The following is a 15,979-nucleotide window of genomic DNA, read 5'->3' as shown; positions in this document are numbered from 1 at the left end:
AGTTACCTGCACAGAACAGGAAATTCTAACCTATTATTAGGTCTAGTGGCCAGTGTGAGATTTGCAGGATTATATATGTTTTTTAAAATATAGATAATGACATGGGGGGGAAAAAAACTAAATTCTAAAGACTGATTTAAACAATTGATATCTGTCTGATGACATATTCCCTTTTAAAAGGGTTTCCAGGACTTTTATATAGGTGGCCTATCCTTAGTGTAGGTCATAGATATCTGATTGGCAGGGGTCTGACTCCCAGCACCTCCGCCGATCAGCTGTTCTGTGGTAGCTCTGGTGATGGAACTAGCCCTGTGTAGTGGACATTCACTTCAATGGGAGCAACATTGCAGTAACCGCCTTTGTCCACTACTCAGTGGATGGCGCTGTGTAGTTCTGGTGTTTTTTTTCTGTCGCTTTAGCTGCTGACACACAGCTCTGGACGTCCTACTCTTGGCACCCACTCCAATCAGCTCTTTTTTAGTAGCTCCTAAGGATAGGGTATTAATATAAAAATCATGGAAAATCCCTTTCTGGTGCCCGTACACATAAAGGTAAGGTCAACCAAACCTGCCGATTGCAGCGGGACCAGATGACTATCTTTAATGCTTGATCTATTTGTTCTAAAGGGCTATAAGCCGCCATCAGAGGTTTCTATCAGCTTCTTGCTCCCCTCTTCCCATTGATATCACATCCATGCTTGGCTAGGCCAAGACTGCATGTGTATGGGAGAGTTAAGAAGGATAGCTGCCGGATGAGCAGTTTTTATTAAAGGACATCTGACTGGTTGACCTGTTGCATGTGTGTTTGGCAGCTGAAGGCATCTGTGTTGGTCCCATGTTCATATGTGCCCACACTGCTGAGAAAAATTATGTTTTAATATATTTAAATTAGCCTCTAGGAGCAATGGGGGCGTTGCCATTGCACCTAGAGGCTCAGCGCTCCCTGCAACTGCCGCACCCTCTGCACTTTGATTGGCAGGACCAGTCAGTGAAACGTGACCACACCTGGTCCTGTCAATTAAAGTGAAGAGGGCGCGGCAGTTACAGAGAGAGCAGAGCCTCCAGGTGTAATGACAACACCCCCGTTACACAGGTGCCTTCAGCTGCCAAGCGCACATGTAACAGGTCAGCCAGTTTCATAGGGACAAATCTGCTGACAGAAGGTGATGCTGGGGTCTCTCAGCTCTGAATCTTGCAGAATAGTAAATTCTAGCTCAGAAGTATAATACATAACCGAAACGGGACGGATCTGTTTTGCAGCCCATAGACTTCTATTATGATGGAATGAATAACGGAATGCCTCTAAAGGCATTCCGTTATATAGAACTGCGTTATGGTCCGTGGTAACGGAATCCATAGCGCAATTCACCTATTACCACCAAACGAAGTGTGAACGAATTTCATAAGCGGAAATTCGCTCATCTCTAGTCTACGCCATAAGCAATGTCCATAGGCCAAACATGACTAAGCTGCTTATTTCAGCGCCCTGCTGATGTGGGGATAGGTGATGCATCTGCCCCCAAAATTCCCATTTTCCTGCTTACTTGCAACTAAGGCTACTTTCACACTAGCGTTCGGGTGTCCGCTCGTGCGCACCGTTTGAAGGGGCTCACGAGCGGCCCCGAATGCATCCGTCTGGCCCCAATGCATTCTCAGTGGAGGCGGATCCACTGAGAATGCATCCGCCTGCCAGCGTTCAGCCTCCGCTCCGCTCAGTGAGCGGACACCTGAAGGCTGCTTGCAGCGTTCGGGTGTCCGCCTGGCCGTGCGGAGGCGAGCGGATCCGTCCAGACTTACAATGTAAGTCAATGGGGGCGGATCCGCTTGAAGATGACACAATATGGCTCAATCTTCAAGCGGATCCGTTCCCCATTGACTTTCAATGTAAAGTCTGAACGGATCCGCTCAGGCTACTTTCACACTTAGAAAATTTTCTAAGTTTTAATGCAGACACATCCGTTCTGAACGGATGCGAACGTCTGCATTATCGGAGCGGATCCGTCTGATGAAACATCAGACGGATCCGCTCCGAACGCTAGTGTGAAAGTAGCCTAAGAGAATCTGACCCTCAGTAAGAGGATTTAGGGCCAGTCAGTGGGAACACCTCACTATCTCCTTTTAGACATTTAAAGGGTATTTAAAGCAATTTTTTTCCACAGTTTTTGTCATAATTTTTGTAAAAATTTCTAGAAAAACCGCAATAAAAATGAAGTTGGGAACACCGCCTTGAAATGTATGAACATTTCTGTTCTATCTGCATTTAGATTTATGTATGTCATCCTTCTTTGGTTTGTTGTGATGGTTTGTAGTGTTTTATGGTCTCTCCCCCACAAACCTTTTGCTCCTGAGAAAAGAAAAAAAGTCTAATCAATTGTTTGTCAGCGTTCAGATACCGTACATCCCCCCTTCTGTTTTCTTGCTTTGCTTGTGGAGTTTGTTGAGCATTAGGACAAAACCCCGGCATGGGCTTGCAGTATTTCTTCTCGTTGAGAGACATTAATGGAGTATTTAGAGTTTGATGTATGATGGGAGGTTAACTTGACTCGGGTCAGTACTTCCAAATTGTTCCTAGCTGCTGCTTTTTGATACATCCCCGCTGTGTGTTTGGGAGGGGGATTTGTCTGTGTAAAAAATACTGATCCCGCTCCAGAATGGCTTTAGGAGAAGAAGCAATCAATCACTGTGCTGCTTCTCTTGTTGCACGCTAGAAGAACCCAAGTTGCTACAAAACTCATTTTCTACTTACCTTCACTCACTACAAAATGTAATTTTATACACATGTGAACAAAATAGTTGGCGCCCTTCCTTTAAAGAACGAAAAACCCACAATGGATACTGAAATAACTTGAAATAAATGAAATAAATGTAAGGAAAATCAACTAACGAAAATCAGACATTGCTTTTGAATTGTGGTTCAACAGAATAATTTTTAAAAACAAACTAATGAAAGTGGCCTGGACAAAAAAGATAGTACTCTAATTTAATATTTTGTTGTACAACTTTTTGAGGCAATCACTTCAGTCAACGTTCAGTGTGGTATCCACCATCATACCAAACAGCACAGTGACTACTTTTCACCCTTGAAATATTCAGGCTGACTGATTACAAGTTTGAAGACGCATGTGATGCCAAGTACAGGACACACCTTAGTTTAACGTCTCCCTAGGGTTACATTATTGTCAGGCTTTTTTAGGGGTTCTTTCACTTTTGTCCAAGCCAGTTTCTTTCTTTCTTTCTTTCTTTCTTTTTTTCTTTCTTTCTTTCTTTTTTTCTTTCTTTCTTTCTTTCTTTTTTTCTTTCTTTCTTTCTTTCTTTCTTTCTTTCTTTCTTTCTTTCTTTCTTTCTTTCTTTTTTTCTTTCTTTCTTTCTTTCTTTCTTTTTTTCTTTCTTTCTTTCTTTCTTTTTTTCTTTCTCGCCTCCTTTCCTTCTTTCTTTCTTTCTTTCTTTCTTTTTTTCTTTCTTTCTTTCTTTCTTTCTTTTTTTCTTTCTTTCTTTCTTTCTTTCTTTCCTTTTTTCTTTCTTTCTTTCTTTCTTTCTTTCTTTCTTTCTTTCTTTCTTTCTTTCTTTCTTTCTTTCTTTCTTTCTTTCTTTCTTTCTTTCTTTCTTTCTTTCTTTCTTTCTTTCCAAGCCCTTTTCCGAGCCACTCACATATGTGTTCCTGACTCCCATACTACATGGAGTTGGTTATGAGGTTTTAAAGCACACCAAAATTTTACGTAGGCATTATATGGGCGCTACAGATACTGTTGAGAAATGATAAGTGACGTTAGCAAGCATGAAGGTATAATTGGCCTAATACTAGTAGTTGCACAACTTTTTCCCCAACATCTTTTGATATTCGAATGAATATTGGTTGGCTTACTTTGCACCACAATTTTTCACCAAAATTTTTGGTACAATTTCCCATTAAACCACGTTCTCTTTCCTCTAATCCTTTTTGTTTAGTGAGGCACAAAAAAGGCCTCAAGCACATACTAACTGAGGTGTAAGGCACACATTGAAGTTGACTCCTGGTGTATTTATCTTAGTAAATCTCCCCACATTTAATTTTTGAGTAATACAATTTAACGCAAGGAAAAAATATAAAGAAAAATAACTAATGCAAGAAAGTTCTAAAAAATAAATAAAAAATCACTAAATCTGTCAATGCTTAGCACTGTGATTTATGACAAACCCTTCAGGTCCACAAAGATAGAAAGAATGCTCCAGCACCCAACGTAGACGTTTCAACAATCCCGATCTTTATTCATCACCATGCATCGAATGGATACAACAGTCAGTGGCACTGGCTCCCACTTATTCCCAATAGATCTACGCGTTTCGAACAGTAGTGTTCTTAGTCATGATCCAAGGTGTCTGACATGTTCTGAATTGAAATAGGGTTTCACTCCGGTATCCCCACCCCCAGGGAGGGGTTTGGAAGAGCAGGGTGGACGCAAAATCAATCAGACCCATGTGAGACACCTGTACAAACATTTTCACCCGTGACATATATTATCCAACCTAACAACACTTAAACATACAATATAAAATCATATAGCTTTTTCCTGCTAATACAGATGTGATGGCCCTACGTAATACAAATTGCATTAATTATACAAATGAAAGTTGGACTGAATTGGCAGCTTCGTTGGAATATACTAAACTGAGAATTAATTGCATCACATTCCATATGTTATATTATATAGTTATCGGGTTAATATCCACATTTGTGTTCCCCTATGGGGATAAATCTATGGTAGTGTCCACTGCTGGGTAAGATTTATCTCAATGTTCAGTTAACACCATATTCACAGAATGCCGCATGGTGTAAACTGGAACCAAGGTCTGCACATATCAGGTGGGCAGAGAAATTGTAGCGAACGTGATGCAATCAATTACTGTTATCTGTGGTAGTCTCCCCTGCTGTGTTGAATTAACCTCCAAATCCACTTGTCATCGTGTTCACAAAAACCGTGTAATGTGAACTATAACATAAGTCCGGATGCACATAATGGTCAGTTAGTTGTAACAAATCTCACATAAACGATCCCTACGGTCAAGAATTGATATTTCCATCTGATATACTATAGTTTAAGTGTACAAGTACCTTATTAGTAAGAAAATTACATATCCGTACCTTATTTTTGAATAGAGATATATGTTGTCGGCTATACGGAAGTGGTTAAAAATGATTAGGTGTATTTATTTGAGAATGGAATTGACTCTTGCTTGGTGTAATTGACAATGGGTCTATGGTTTATCAATATCTTTGTTGCGGAATTTAGGGCAAAATGTGTTTTGAAGGGAGCAGTAACCATATGTACTAATAGGATATACGCGGTTTGTAGAACTAAGTATTATTATATTGGTAAATTATTTAATAAAATAAAGTTACATATATTTCTTCATAGTTCCATATGCCAAAAAATATCTTGCGATATTTAGCAAGTATTCCCCTTGGTTCACTCAGCTTCAGTTCTATTTCATTTACTAATGTAAATTATAGAGAGGTTCTGCACTTCTGATTTTAAAGAGTGAGTATTCACAAAAGGGTATGGCAGTAAAGTGTGCACCTGGCCTATCAGGAGGTCTGTGAAGTCCCCACCGCTCTCTACTGTGGACCCATAGGCACAAAGTGGAGGCGTATGGAGCCACCATACAGCATTGTATTACAGAATTATTCTACCCTATAAGAAGTTACGCTCTGCAGAAGAGTACATGATATCGCATCCAGTAGAGCATGTCACAATCTTCTTTTCTGGTTCCACACATATCTGACAGGAAGAAGCCTACAAAAGTACAGGGTAGACCTCATAGACTGCAAAACCATAATACGCCTATGTGTAGTAGACCTTAAAGGGAACCTGTCACCGGGATTTTGTGTATAGAGCTGAGGACATGAGTTGCTAGATGGCCGCTAGCACATCCGCAATACCCAGTCCCCATAGCTCTGTGTGCTTTTATTGTGTAAAAAAAACTTTTTTTTTTATATATAATAAAAGCACACAGAGCTATGAAGACTGGGTATTGCGGATGTGCTAGCGGCCATCTAGCAACCCATGTCCTCAGCTCTATACACAAAATCCCGGTGACAGGTTCCCTTTAAAGAGAACCTGTCTGAAAGCAGCATGTTATAGAGCAGGAGAAGCTGAGCAGATTGATATATATTTGATATAAACCTGTAATTTATACATTTATATCTGCAGCCCTGTGATGTGCTATCGGTACAGGGAGGAGGAGTTATCAGTGACTGACAGCTGTCGCTCTATGTACACTTATGCACACATTGCTGTCAGTCACTGAGAGCACCTCCCTCCTGTACCTATGCTGTTCGCAGAAGGCAGAAAAAGCAGATATAAATGTATAAATTACAGGTTTTACTGAATCTTTTCCCACAAAAATATGTATCAATCTACTCAGCTCCTCCTGCTCTATAACATGGTGCTGTCAGATTGTATTGCAGATTTTGGCGAAAGGTCCCCTTTAAAGAAGTTGCTGTACTGCTAAAATTGGACCTTATTCTACTTTATCGAGGCAGCTATATCCTTGCAATAGACCTGTTCTTTCTACAGTATATCATTTGGATTAAAGCACAACATTGGCCCGTGCTGCTGTTATATATGCAAAATGCAATAACACAAAGTGATTTTGATAGATCCCTCCTTTCACATATGACTTTTGTTCTAGTTTTGTTTTTATTTCCTATGTCGCGGCCTGACGCTTGGTTTGATCCTGTTAAATTCGCAGAATCACAGTTTAGGAAAGCCGCACTGATCAGCACTATTTATTATAATATTTTACCAATGACTTAAGAAACCAGAGCCGTTTATGTTTAAATTTTTTTTGAGTTCATGCTTTCTCCATTAAGGCAGCAGTGGTGTCTGACATGAATAATCATCAAACCTATATTGAAATATGATGTAGCGGTCACTAAGCAATGGGTGGCATGTCATCCAAGATTATAGAACTGGCATTACTTATCTGGACATAAGTTTAGACCAGCAAGTTAAATCTAAATGAATCAAATTTGACCTAAATTTTCCAAAAATTCAGGACAAATCCAAGTTTTTCATGATTCGATTTACAGATCAGAAGATAAGAAACCTGAAGGATGATCACATGACCCCAGGTGGTGGTGGTTACATACACACCAGCAGGCATATGCAGCGAAAAAGCAGACTATATTGTTTTTTATTGTTTTTTATCCTACAGTGCAGTGCAGTTACCACCAACAGCCATTCATTTACCCATAGCCGTATATGAGGGTGAGTCAAAAATTATCCACACTCTTGGCTGTAGAATTTATTTTAATCGACTTTCAGAAAAGACAAATAGATTATTTTCAACAACATCTCCCTTCTTTTCAATACACTTTGTCCATCTGTCAACAAGCTTTCAGATTCCCACCTTAAAAAATTTTTAGGCTGAGCTGTGAGCCACAAATGCACCGCTGTCTTCAACTCTTCATCAGACATGAATCTTGGTCCTCGTAGGGCCACATAATCCACTCTCCCTCATCTAACAGGATCAGTTCACGTGCATGCTCAATGTGGTCATCAGTTGTGGCCGGGCGTCCAGTTCTTTCTTCATGGCTGACACTTGTGCGACCTTCCTTGATCAGCTCTATTCATTCATCTTTCCATATTGTGCACAAAGTCTTCGATAAAAACGAACCACTTCACGCAGCTCTTCTTTCAGGCAAATCACAAGTGGGGCAACCATTTGCTTCTCGCACATCAGTCACAAATGAACTGACGTAACGCATTCAGACCTTCCCAGGAGTGACTAGGGAGATTGTCGAAAAATAATAGATTTGTCTTTTCTGAAAGTTGATTAAAATTCTACAGCCAGAGTGTGGATAATTTTTGACTCGCCCTCATATGTCACTTTAAGATTACCAATGCTGTCAGTGTGAACTGAGTCGCATGTCCTAGGAGACCTCAGAATGTCATACGCAACTGTTGGGCAGTTGGAGAATGTTGGATTTATTCGGACTCTAATCTGATCACCTGACCATTTCGGCCAAATTGCTAGTCTTGGGCTTTTTAAACATTGTATACAAGGCATATATGATGTTTATGATTGGTATTATACGGTAGTTTTGTAATGCAAGAAATGCTTGGCAGTAACTCCTGTGCTTACGTACATGAAATGTCTGTGAAAATTGCCTGTGTCCCTCCCAGATGTTTGGAATAGTCAATGGTTGCATTGCTGTCTATCCCGCCCCAGTTTTTGTATTGTTTGCAGAAGCCTCAGCTAGTATATGTTTTGTTTTTTTAATATTTCAGAATAAATGTCCTTTATACATTTGCAAAGCATCAGTTTTGGCCGCTTGATGTAAAAGTTGATCAGTAATGTGTTGGTACTGCTATCTGTGTGGGAAATGAACGATCAGTAACAATATAGTCTACTGTTCTGTTTCCATCGAAGAGCGATGTCTTCTCCATGGCTAAGTCTTGCTGTGTTTTTACAGAAAACCATTCAGCCCCTCCAGATGTTACCACATACACCTCAGAGCACTCCATACAAGTAGAAAGACCACAGGGATCAACATCGCGGGCAACCTCCAAATATGGTAACGCCGAACTTATGGAAACGGGAGATGGTAAGTATCCGTCTTGTATTACTAGAGTTTACTTTTATTGTATCTTTCGAATATGTGGCAAATTTTACCAAAATGTAATGAAGTATAAATGTCTATATTCAAGCACGAGCAATGGAGCTGGGGATAAACACACTGAATTCGTCCAAAGCCTAAACCTAGAATGGACCAAAAGTATGCCGAAAGTGTGTCCTCCTGGCATGCATTCATATGGTATACACTGGTATAGCTAAGAACACCTAGAAAACGTAATGCGATTTGAGCTGAGATATACAATGTATAAACTGCTAGTGGCGCTTGATCAATGGTCACACAACCAAGTTGGTGCCCCCTTTATTTTGTTCTGCAGCAGGGTATATGTGGAGGCAGGATCACATTAATATTGAGTGGTATCTCCTCTTGCTGTGATACAGTCTGCTACTTTGGCATGGTAACAGTCATACAGATACTGGATATCCTCCTGTGGTATATCATTCCATGCTCTTTCAGCCAAAGTGGTTGTTGGCTGCTGTGAATGGGAGATCCGTCACCCCATCCAGTCCCAGACGTTTTCAGTGGAGGAAAAATCTGGGATCGAGCTGGCCATGGAAGCTGCTGGATACCCTGAGGAGCACGTTGTGTACTGTGGGCAGCCATTATTTTGTTGGAACACCATATCTCCTAACTGCGTCATTAAAGGCAGAAGGACTGGGTGCTCAATGTCCTGGACATACCAAAGGCTAGTCAGCTTTCTTCACGAATACCAGATGGGGAACGGCCATGGTAGCTAATGGTGCCTGACATAATGACACCTGGTGTCCTGTGTGTCTCTGCGCCATGCAGAATTTCCAGGAGGGGTGAAGAGCTCCTGTTGCTATCATGAATAGTATGGAGACACACAGGACCAACACCAGGTGTCCTGTGCATCATTGACCGGGCACCACTAGCAGTTTATACTTTGTCAATCTCAGCTCAATAGCCATTCTCTCTCTCTCTTTCCTAGCCATGGCTAGCCATGTAACTGACAGACACAATGGGTCCTTCAGAGTGAGACAAACTTTATAAACCAGACTATTCCTTTAAGCAGAAGATAAAGGTATTTTCCACTGCGATTATCTTATTAATGTGAATAGATCTCTGGTATTACCAAATATCCTGAAATACGACTTAGCAGACAAGTGGGAATTTTCTTCTTTTGGCTCACTGTAAACATTCGGGGACTTTTGGGACTCGGCAGGGCTTCTGATTCATAATGTGCAGATTAGTAATATTGAAATATAGCTTTATTACTTTAATACCGCCCAGGAAATATTTCCTTTTTGGACAGAATAGGCTAGGCCTTGCTCTGGCTTATTGATTGCCTTAATATTAGGACTTTGTAGTTAATATAATATGTCAATTGTTCCTGTATGGCCAATAGTTGGTTACAATATGGAGGCATCTATTTAAAATCACATTTGTATTTATACTTATTACGGTAATTGACATTAGAAATAACATTCCATTTACCTGGATATTAGAATCTGTTATTCTCTTACTGCTTATAATTCGATTTTTTCCCCCCCATTTGTCCCAATATTAAAACTAAACTCCACTACTGTGGCTTAGAGATGAGAGCCGGACTCCTCTAAATAATTGGCTCTGTTTATTGGAGCTGATGTTAATTATTTTGAGAACAAACAGTCATTCAACATTGTGAGAAAATAATTACAGTTTAAGGCATTCCACGACACCACAGAACAGCAGGACTGGATATTGCCTTCGGCGGGTTGACTACTTATTTTATTTTTTAACTCCTGGAAGAGTTAATTTGTTATAGAGGACTTCAGTGTGGCAAGGAATATAATGAGTCACATGCTGATCCTCTGACACATCCTATAATATGAAGGGCTGACTCATAGGATGATGCGTTTTCTGTCATCTGAACCATCACATAATAGAATATACGGAATTCTGTTTTCAAATGATCCTTGAGCCCGCTATTTTCTCGCACACTGCAGTTGACGTCATCCCCTCCGCCAATGAATGCTTCAATAGAGCAGCGTAACGTGAAGCTTCTGGAAAAGGATGCAAATTGTGTAGCAGGGTCTCCCCCTCACCCCCCCAATTATCACTCATGATTTAGGCTTTGCTCACATCTAAAAGAAGCCATGGCAATATCAATAAATAGATTCCGGTGGTGGTTGACAGACCCAGCGCGGGGGTAGACATTGCATTGGTGTAACCTGTTCGGCTTCATTGGGGTCCCATAGGTAAAAAGGGCCTATTCCACATAAAAAAAAAAGGGCACCAAAGTTTCCTATGCTCAAAATTACTGATATAAAGGGGTTGTGTCATCTCATAAACTGGGGGCATATTGTTAGGATAAGCCCCCATTGTCGAATAGATGCGGGTCCCGCCTCTGGGACGTACATCTATCTCTAAAACGGAGACGGCAAAAAGGAGGAGAGCAGACCAAACATGCACAGCCATCCATTCAGTTCTATGGGACTGCCGAAAATAACTGGCTCGCCAGTTTCCGTCAACCCCATAGAAGTGAATAGAGCGGTGGCCATTGCTTGGTGCGCTTCCCGTTCATTTCTATGGGACTTCCAAAAATAGCAGCTCGTCTATTTTTGGCACTCCTATAGAAGTGAACAGAGGGCAGCCACGCGTTCGTGGTCCACTCTGTTTCTCTTTGCGGGTTCCATTTTAGAGCCAAGTGTGGGTCCCAGAGGTGGCACGCTCACCTATGAGACATTGGGGGCATATACTATCAATATGCCCCCAATGTACGAGATGGGCAACCCCTTTAAGTAGAGAGACATAGTAAGGTTGCAATGAGACCTTCACTCTTCATAAATTATTAAATAGCATGGAGTCCATCCATACCCTCTTTTTGCATGGGGCCCTCTACGTCTATGTCCACCCTGGTGGGATTCTCTGTGTGGTTTCCATCTTTTTGACGGCAAGAACACCACACTATGCTGAGCTATTTTTGCTGTTCTATGTCATGGCACAGGTGATGGAAGTAACTCCCGTTTTATAGGGCAAGAAACTGATTGGAACCTACTTCAGCCTTTGTGGTTCTCAACTCTTTTGTATGGATCACAAATTAGAAGTTAGTAACATAGTAACATAGTACATAAGGCCGAAAAAAGACATTTGTCCATCCAGTTCGGCCTGTTATCCTGCAAGTTGATCCAGAGGAAGGCAAAAAACCCTGTGAGGTAGAAGCCAATTTTCTCCACTTTAGGGGAATAAAAAATTTCTTCCCGACTCCAATCAGAATAACTCCCTGGATCAACGACCCCTCTCTAGTAGCTATAGCCTGTAATATTATTACGCTCTAGAAACACATCCAGGCCCCTCTTGAATTCCTTTATTGTACTCACCATCACCACCTCCTCAGGCAGAGAGCTCCATAGTCTCACAGCTCTTACCGTAAAGAATCCTCTTCTATGTTTGTGTACAAACCTTCTTTCCTCCAGACGCAGAGGATGTCCCCTCGTCACAGTCACAGTCCTGGGGATAAATAGCTGATGGGATAGATCTCTGTACTGACCCCTGATATATTTATACATATTAATTAGATCTCCCCTCAGTCGTCTTTTTTCTAAAGTGAATAACCCTAATTTTGATAATCTTTCAGGGTACTGTAGTTGCCCCATTCCAGTTATTACTTTAGTTGCCCTCCTCTGAACCCTCTCTAGCTCTGCTATGTCTGCCTTGTTTACAGGAGCCCAGAACTGTACACAGTACTCCATGTGTGGTCTGACTAGCGATTTGTAAAGTGGTCGGACTATGTTCTCATCACGGGCATCTATGCCCCTTTTGATGCAACCCATTATCTTGTTGGCCTTGGCAGCAGCTGCCTGACACTGGTTTTTGCTGTTTAGTTTGCTGTTTATTAAAATTCCTAGATCCTTTTCCATGTCAGTGTTACCGAGTGTTTTACCATTTAGTATGTATGGGTGACTTGCATTATTTCTTCCCATGTGCATAACATTACATTTGTTAGTGTTAAACCTCATCTGCCACTTATCTGCCCAAGCCTCCAATCTATCCAGATCCCTCTGTAGTAGTATACTGTCCTCTTCAGTGTAAATTACTTTACACAGTTTAGTGTCATCTGCGAAAATTGATACTTTACTATGCAAGCCTTCTACTAATCACTAATAAATATTTTGAAGAGATTAGGGCCCAATACTGACCCCTGAGGTACCCCACTAGTGACAGTGACCCAATCTGTGTATGTACCGTTAATAACCACCCTCTGTTTTCTATCACTCAGCCAGTTACTTACCCACATACAGATGTTTTCTCCCAGTCCGAGCATTCTCATTTTATATACTAACCTTTTATGCGGTACAGTGTCAAATGCTTTGGAGAAGTCCAGATATACGACATCCATTGATTCGCCGCTGTCAAGTCTAGAACTTACCTCCTCATAGAAACTGATTAAATTAGTTTGACATGACCGATCCCTCACAAAGCCATGCTGATATGGCGTTATTTGCTTATTTCCGTTGAGATGCTCTAATATAGCATCTCTCAGAAAACCTTCAAACAGTTTACCCACAACAGATGTTAAACTTACCGGCCTATAGTTTCCAGGCTCTGTTTTTGGCCCCTTTTTGAATATTGGCACCACATATGCCACGCGCCAATCCTGTGGGACATTCCCTGTCAGTATAGAGTCCACAAATATCAGAAATAAGGGTCTGGCTATGACATTACTTAATTCCTTTAGGATACGGGGGTGTATGCCATCCGGTCCTGGCGATTTGTCTATTTTAATCTTTTTAAGCCGCTGATGTACTTCTTCCTGGGTCAGACAGGACACTTTTAATGGGGAATTTATTTTTGCATTCTGCATGTCATCTGACAGTTTATTTTCCTCAGTGAATACATTGGAGAAAAAAATATTTAACAGCTTTGCTTTCTCCTCGTCGCTCTCTGCGACTCCCCCCTCATTACTCTTTAAAGGGCCAACACCTTCAGCTTTATACTTTTTAACATTTATTTAATTGAAGAACATTTTAGGGTTGGTTTTACTCTCTTTGGCAATTAATCTCTCGGTCTCTAGTTTGGCCGCTTTTATTTGTTTTTTACATGTTCTATTTTTTTCCTTATAGTTTTTCAGTGCTTCCGTGCAACCCTCCTGTTTTAGTGTTTTATATGCTTTCTTTTTGTCATTTATTGCTTTCTTTACAGTTCTATTTATCCACATTGGTTTCTTTTTGTTCCTTAACCTTTTATTACCATACGGTATGTACCTCTGACAATGAGTTTTTAGGATGTTTTTAAAGATATCCCATTTTGTGTCTGTATTTGTGAGGACTTTGTCCCAGTTAGTTTGGCCTATGGCCTTTCTTAGTTGGCTAAATTTAGCTTTTTTGAAGTTTTGTATTTTTGTTCCTCCCTGTAGAAACGCTCTTTTGAATGATAATTGGAAGGTTATTACTTTATGGTCACTATTTCCCAGGTGTCCCCCGACCTGCACGTCTGTTGTTCTGTCAGGTCTATTGGTTAATACTAAGTCCAGTATGGCCGTCCCTCTAGTCGGGTCCTGAACCAGTTGGGAGAGGTAATTGTCTTTGGTTATAGACACGAACCTGTTTCCCTTATGAGATATACAAGTTTCAGTTTCCCAGTCTATATCTGGGTAGTTGAAGTCCCCCATAATAACCACCTCATTATGATTTGCCGCCTCGTCTATCTCGTTTAGTAGTAGATTTTCTGTGGACTCTGGTATATTAGGTGGTTTATAGTAAACTCCTATTAGTAATTTATTGTTGTTTTTAGCTCCATGTATCTCTACCCATAGTGACTCCACATGTTCATGTCCCTCACTTATATCTTCTCGGACTGTGGGCTTTAGACAAGACTTTACATAAAGGCAGACCCCTCCACCTCTCCGGTTTTGACGATCCTTTCTGAACAGACTGTAACCTTGTACATTAACCGCCCAGTCATAGCTATCATCCAGCCATGTCTCAGTTATTCCCACTATGTCATAGTCCTCCTCACACATCACTAATTCCAGTTCACCAGTTTTATTAGTCAGGCTTCTGGCATTAGTATACATACATTTGAGAGGTTTATGTATATTTTATACCCTACACCTTTCCTTCTGAATTGTTCTAGTCCCTCCTTCCATTCCTCCCCCATTCTTATTACCTTGCCCCCGGTCTCTATCTGCACTATCTTCCCCTCCTATAACGTAATTACCCTCCCCCCCAGTCCCTAGTTTAGGAGAGAAGTAATTATCTGGCTCTTAGTGACATTTCACATTTAAGCTACTTTCACACATTCGACAAAGCAGTCCGGCAGGCTGTACTCTGACAGAGTTCTGCGGTTCCAGCATAGCCAGATAGTGCCGCTTGCCCGCCAGACCCCACATAAACGTTGCGTGCAGCAATTTCTGACCATCCAAATCCTGCCATTTATGCGGGGAGCGGCCGGATCCCCGCCGGTTCCCTTTATAGTCAATGGGGTCTGGTGGGCACACGGCACTATCCAACTGTGCCGGATTCGGAGAACTCCAACCGGCTGTTCTCTGCCGGATTGTTGTGTGTGAAACTAGCCTTAGTGCAATAGATGCAAAGTTTGTGTGAGAAGCAACAAATCTGGAGACACATGGCATCAGACTGGGTCAGCGGTTAATACTGTTGTCTTACAGCTTGGAAATCCTGGATTTAAATCGAACCAAGGGCAAGATCTGAAAAAAGTTTCTGTGGGTTTCGTCCCACACTCCTCTACTTATATAGAACCGGGGTCAGAGCAGTACCAGGTTATGGCCATGGTTGGCATCATATCCTTCCACACAGAGATGATTGATAACTATAGAGTAATCGCACAGCCACGGCTGAAATCGGATTTTGGAAGAGAATGCAGGAAATGTCATATATGTACTAGATTTCTAATACCCTTTTCTGACATCTGTCATCTGTTACTGTTGTATGCACTGGCACTCCATTACTCAATGATCCCAATGTGTGTTTCTTTATCCTCTGTCAAGAAATAAAATGGAATGGGAAAGTATAGGATAACCCCCCCATGTGTCAGAGGCCGCACTGCTGCTATAAGCAGCGGCACTCATTTGTCATATGCTGTACGTTCTAAGAATGAGTATGACAATTTATGGAAATATTTGTCCTAACCCCTCTAAAGCTGAGGCTGGACTGGATGAATAGGTGATGCTAGTGAGGATGAATGTCACCCGTTGGGCAATGCATTATAAAAAAAATTGCAGCGGGAAATACAGCCCTGTAGGCTTCTTGCTTCACATGTTCTAAAATCCCAGTTACAGTTTATTCATGCTGAAAGGTTACATCTGCTTTTGCAAACCGTTTTTTTTTCAAACGTCCATTTCTTATTGTGTTTGAGTCATAAACATACAAAGCAAGTAGAAATAAGTCACCCAGTAAGTCAA

General features: G+C 41.2%; 1 protein-coding gene across 7 annotated transcripts in view; it reads left to right on the top strand.

Annotated features, from left to right (window-relative positions):
- Positions 1 to 15,979, top strand: part of DIP2C (disco interacting protein 2 homolog C) — a 442,508-nt gene that overhangs the window by 235,182 nt on the left and 191,347 nt on the right. For all 7 annotated transcript variants that reach the window (XM_040434209.1, XM_040434208.1, XM_040434211.1 and 4 more), the window contains one exon: positions 8,455 to 8,586. In XM_040434209.1, the coding sequence (XP_040290143.1) occupies positions 8,455 to 8,586 (132 nt within the window). The remainder of the gene's footprint in view (positions 1 to 8,454; positions 8,587 to 15,979) is intronic.

The sequence above is a fragment of the Bufo bufo genome, chromosome 5 (assembly GCF_905171765.1).
Source record: "Bufo bufo chromosome 5, aBufBuf1.1, whole genome shotgun sequence".
NCBI classification, from domain to species: Eukaryota; Metazoa; Chordata; class Amphibia; order Anura; family Bufonidae; genus Bufo; species Bufo bufo.
Note: the sequence above shows the minus strand (reverse complement) of the source record. Positions and strands in the feature narration are given on the sequence as shown.